At 49.3% G+C, this 5,716-nt stretch overlaps 1 protein-coding gene across 1 annotated transcript; it reads left to right on the top strand.

The window, feature by feature from the left end:
• The first annotated feature begins 4,546 nt into the window (after positions 1-4,546).
• LOC138071923 (melanoma-associated antigen B4-like) lies at positions 4,547-5,386 on the top strand. The gene has a single exon (XM_068963297.1). The coding sequence runs from the start codon at positions 4,547-4,549 to the stop codon at positions 5,384-5,386; it is 840 nt and encodes a 279-aa protein (XP_068819398.1).
• The last annotated feature ends 330 nt before the right edge of the window (positions 5,387-5,716 follow it).

Below are 5,716 nucleotides of genomic sequence, written 5' to 3'. Positions count from 1 at the left end.
AGCCAGTATAAAAAGCTTACATACTGTATGATTCCGTCAATGTTACATTCTGGAAAATGCAAATCTTTAGAAAGAGTAAAACGTTCAGTAGTTGTCATGGGTTCCAAGTGAGGTTTTGAGGGATGAACAGATGGAGCATGGGAGATCCATAGGGCATTCACACTCCTCTGCACGACACTGTGTTGGCTGAGTTGATAATATCATGCATCTGTCAAACACTAAAGAACTGTAAAACACAGAAGTAAAATGTATTGTAAACAATGGACAATAGGTAATAATGAGATATTAACATTCGTGGGTCAGTTGTAAAAAACGAACTTATATCCATTGATCCAATACAAGATGTTAATAATAGAAGATACCAAGTGGAGGAAGAGAGTGGCTGTATGAGACCTCTCTATACTATCTGCTGAATTTTCTCCAAACTTAAATCTGTTCTTTCAGAAAAGAAATACAAAGGGCAACAAAAATATAAACACATGAAAAGAGGAGCTACATCGCTCATCATGAAAGAAATGCAGATCAAAATTACAATGAGGTGTCGCCTCATACAGGTCAGAATTTGTACAAGCAGTAAATGCTGGGGAGAGTTTAGAGAAAAGGTGGGAATGGAAATTGATATAGCCACTATGGAGAACACTAGGGAGGTTCCTTTAAAAACTAGGATTAAAACTACCATATGTCCCAGCAATAGAAATACTGGGCATATACACCGAGAAAAGAAGAATTGAAAAGACACGTGTATCCAATGTTCATTGCAGCACTACTTCCAATAGACAGGGCATGGAAGCAAAGTAGACTTCAACTGACAGATGACTGGATAGGGAAGTTGTGGTAGCCACATAGAATGGAACATCAGTCATAAAAAGGAGCAAATTTAAGTCACTTGTAGTGAGGTGGATGCACCTAGAGCCTGTTTACAGAGCGAAGAAAGTTAGAAACAGAAAAGCAATGTACATTAACGCATATACATGGAAAGTAGGAACGCTACTCACGAACCTATCTGAAGGGCAGGAATAGTGACATGGATGTGGAGAATGGACCTGTGGACACAGCAAGGGAAGCCGTGGGTAGGACGAACTGAGAGCGTGGCACTGACAAATATAGAGTCCCATGTGTCCAAAAGATAGCTGGCGGGGAACTGCTATATAATACAGGGAGCTCAGCCTGGTGCTGTGTGCCAGCCTAGAGGGGTGAGATGAGGGTGTGGGAGGAAGTCTCATCAGGCAGGAGGACTATGTATACGTAACGCTGATGCATCCTGTTGTATAGCAGAAACAACACAACATTACAAAGCAAGTACCTGTTGATTAAAACAACTTTTTAAAAGTCTACTAATTTAAAACTAGAAAAAAAATATAAGAACACATAGCCAGTACAGAGTTACATGCAGCAATGCAAAATGAATAAAAGTCAGCAATAATGAAAAGCAAACTATCACGGTAAGAATTTGATCCTCGAATTGAAATTCTTAAGAAACGGGCACAGAAAATATTGACACATATAAGTAACTTCAGAAACCTGGCATAAAAAAGATCAACACAGCAAAATCAAGCGACCGGTCTGGAAGAATTGACAATACTCAGACCATGTAATAGAAAACACACCATAAACAAAAGCAACAATATGAAAAATGTAGCTACAAAGAAACCTTAGAAAAATGCATGCAGTCTACACGAAGGCAACAAGAAGAATTTCCTGAGTGCCTTAGGAAAAAGGAAATCTCAAACAGAATAGTATGGTATGTGTATTCATGAGGACACATTCTAAGACTGTCGATTTTCCTTAAATCCTTTACAGATTTAGTACCACATCCAGAGTAGCTGACACCACAATCACACGTGGGTGGCTGTTTCCTGTACCCAGAACAAACCATGGAAAACTTATACAAGGAATAAGGACAACTAGCAGCAAAAGCAAGAACACAAAAGAAATAATCCCTGAGGAACAATAAGTCTCCACTGAACTTGACCTTATGAGTGCCCAGGTTGGGGAGTACTCTGAGGCTGACACAGGTGTGTCGGCCACAGAGGAAACAGACAACAGGATCAGCTGGAAAAGGCTTTAAACTGGAGTGGTTGGTTCTTCCACTGGGCCATGGGACCATGAGCCTCTACTGCTTCACTGAAGGAACCTGAGGCAGCATCTCAGAGCCCCATCCCAGGATCATGGGGCACCAAAGTTTGGGGTGGACATGGCAGTATGGCCCAGAGGTCATGCAATAACCAGCACAAGCTTTGTTAGTGGATGACAACTGGCCCTTGTAAATGGTCAGCTTAAGAGACTGTCACACATGGAAAAAAGAGGAAAGCTTGTATCACCATAATTGTACAAAAGGACAGAAATTCATCTCAGAACTTTCGAGCAATGCCCCTGCACTCGGCTAAGAGCCGACAGTGAGAACCATCAGGCTAAGGAGCCCCTTCACTTTCTCTGCTGGGATTGTGTGGAGCATGGTTGGGGACAGGGGTGGTTTTATACCAGAAAGGGAAGGGTTTCCAGGCTCCACCTGCAGTCAACATGAAGATCCTGAGTGAGATGTGAGGGATTCCACACCACAGAAGGCATTCTCCCATCCTTCCCTCTCACTTACCTTACCTGCAGCAGCCATTTCCAGGAAGCCTTAGGCAGAAGCAATCAGATGAGATGCCAGTGTGCTTCTCACCAGGAGTCTGGGGATTTGACATCTTCCAGGCGAGGCCTTGGCTCTCAAGTCAGCAGACAGCACATAAGGCAGCATTACGGTCAGGGGAAGACAGGGATAGTGGACAGAGAACATCACTCAGCACACAAGAAGGAGCCCCAGAGTGCCCTCACTGTCTGTCTCAGCAGCTCCAGGAAGGCTGTCAGGCTCAGGCTCCCAAATTCTTCCTGCTTGGTTTACTGAGAGAAGTGAGAGGCAAGGAGTGAGGCCAGTTGACTGAGATCAGCAGAGACATCCGAGAACCCACTATGAGTCAAAGAAGGGACCACATCCCCCCTCTTGCCGGAAACTCCCCCAGAACCCCGCCCACCCAGGCTGTGCCCCTGCTGTCCTCCTGGAGCCCAGAAGCACGATAGGAAGTGACGGCCCCCTATCCACGATGGGGTCTGATGCCATCTTTGAGAGGACTGCTATCTTTGAGAGCTGCTGTAGCTGTGCCCAGAGGGAGGAGTCCGAGGTCTCATCAGGGGTCCAAGTCGGAGGTGACATGAGCTACAAGTGCACTGGATAGTTACAAAGATACGCCCTGGCACTCCCAACACATTTTTCCATCCGAAAAGTGGGGACTTCACAGTCCCCTGGCAACCCGCACCTGCTCTAGGCCTGTAGGCTCGGGCCTGGCTTTTAGGTGCAATGTCCATCGTCTACGAACGCAGGTTCTCGGGACATAACCTGGGTCCAGGGGTGGTGGATCTGGGTGCGGGGTTGGTGGACCCTGGCTCTGTTCGGTGGGAGGGAAGTCCGGGATTCTGTGGAGTGAAGGAGGGACCCATGGGGTGACTGAGTGTCTCAACACACCAGATTGGCGGCCACCCCTAAGCCCTCACCCAGCATGACTTGGCCGGAGAGCAACCAGTCAGCATCTGGGCAGTTCTAAAGGCTGAGGGGCTCCCTGACTACGATTGCCAACACAGGACACTCGGGGAAGAAGGGACCTCGTTCCTAAGGGCTGGCAGCTGGTCAGCAGAGGGAGGATGTCAGGGCTCGGGAGGATTCAGGGTAATGACCATCCTCCCCATCACAAGGCCGACTCAGGACCCTCCCCTGTAGCCAGCACTTCCTCCCAGCCAAACATGGGGATGGTTTGGTGGTCTGTCTGGGGAGGTTGCAGCTTGGTTGTGAAGGGGCAGCCTGGAGACAGCAAAAGGGCGGGTCCCGGCTCCCTCCATTGGGGGCCTGAACATTCCCTCCTCTCATTGTCTGAGGTGACAGGGAAGGTGGCACCGTCAACTTCAAAGCAAGAGAGGGAACAAGGTGGGTGGCTTTGGGGGTGGGGGGGGATAAGAGGGAGTCTTGCCCCAGTTTTCATCATGACTCTGAAATGTGAACTGAAAGGACCTGCCTCCCCAGCCAGCCCCGACAGGGCTCCCTCTAACGCCCAGGCAGGGCTGTCTGGCTGCTCCCCAGCAATCACTCTCACTTCTTACTCAGCAGTCTCAAGGGAGGGGCTCACCAGGAGAACACGAGACTTGTGGGTCCTAGAGCACTGGCCTCAAGGACCCCTCAGAGGCGGCTTGGGTTCAAGCCAGGGAGGAATCTCCTCACTGAAGTTGCTCACAACATCTGCTTGTCCTTCCTCTAGGGGCCCTCCTGGCCTGCCACCCTGCCCGTATGTGCCTGTGATCCATAACCAGTGTCACCATGCCTCGGAGGCACAAGAACAAGTACTATGTCCGTGTGAAATTCCACCAGGTCCAGGGGGACACTTAGAGACCCCAGGAGGCCCAGACCACTGCTGCTGCAGCCCCCAAAGAGGAGCGCCCCTCCTCCTCTTCGTCTGTCCCTCAGGCTTCTCCCCTGAGCTCCCCTGCTACTGGGGATCACTAGGAGCTTCTGGGAGCCATGGCCCCTAGCTCTCCTGATGCAGGGCCTTCCTGTGCAGGATCTGATGAAGGTGCCCAGGGCCCAGGGGAGGAAAGTGCAGGTGCCTCCCAGGCAGCCCCTGCCACTGAGAGCCCTCGCAAAGATCCTCTGACCAGGAAGGCCAGCATGCTGGTGGAGTTCCTGCTGGAGAAGGACACCAAGAAGGAGCCAATCTCGCAGCACACCCTGCTGAAGGTCGTTGGCAGGAAGTATAGGCAGCACTTCCTTGAGATCCTCAGGAGAGCCTCTAAGCACATGGAGCTGGTCTTTGGCCTGAAGCTGACGGTAGTCGGCCGTAGCATGATCATCTACGCTCTCATCTACAAGCTCAACCTCGGCGGCGATGAAGGTCTGAGTGAGGGGGGTGGTCTGCCCAAGTCCGGTTTCCTCATGGTGCTCCTGGGCATTATCTTCAGGAAGAGTAACCACGCCCCCGGGGAGGATGTCTGGGAATTCCTCAGTGTGTTGGGGGTCTATACTGGGAGGAGTCACTGGATCTTTGGGGAGCCCAGAAGGCTCCTCACCAAAGATCTGGTGCAGAAGAAGTACCTGAAGTATCGACAGGTGCCCAATAGCGATCCTCTGCACTACGAGTTCCTGTGGGGCCTGAGAGCTTGTGTTGAGACCAGTAAGATGAAAGTGTTGGAGGTGCTGGCCAAGATCCACGATACTGTCCCGACTTCCTTCCCAGACCTCTATGACGAGGCTCTGAGAGATCAGGCGGAGAGAGCAGGGCTGAGAGGCACGGCCAGGGCTCCAACAATGGCTGAAGCCAGTGCCCCTTCCAGGGCCAAGTCCTACAGCTCCTCCCACATCTAGGGAGGGAGGCCCTGACACTTTCTACCCTTTTGTGTTGGAACAGAGCTGTCAAGCTCCTAAACAGTAGAGAGTAGTAGGGTGGTGGGAACAAAACTTGTATGTTCTTTATAGTTTTATGGAGTAAGGGAGTTTAGGTACAACTCATTTTTAAAAATATATATCTTTTTTCCTTTATCCATAGGAGAAATATCTAGTGAAAGTTGATTTAAAGTAGATTAAGGAGATGAGGGAGGAGTTTAGTATTTTCAAATGTTAATTACTTTTCATAAAGTTTATTGTGCCTCAGAATACAAATGTATTAATCATATAAATCACATTGTTTGCTGTTTT

The sequence above is a fragment of the Capricornis sumatraensis genome, chromosome X (assembly GCF_032405125.1).
Source record: "Capricornis sumatraensis isolate serow.1 chromosome X, serow.2, whole genome shotgun sequence".
NCBI lineage: Eukaryota > Metazoa > Chordata > Mammalia > Artiodactyla > Bovidae > Capricornis > Capricornis sumatraensis.
The sequence above is the reverse complement of the archived record's forward strand: the minus strand, read 5'-3'. Positions and strand labels throughout refer to the sequence as shown.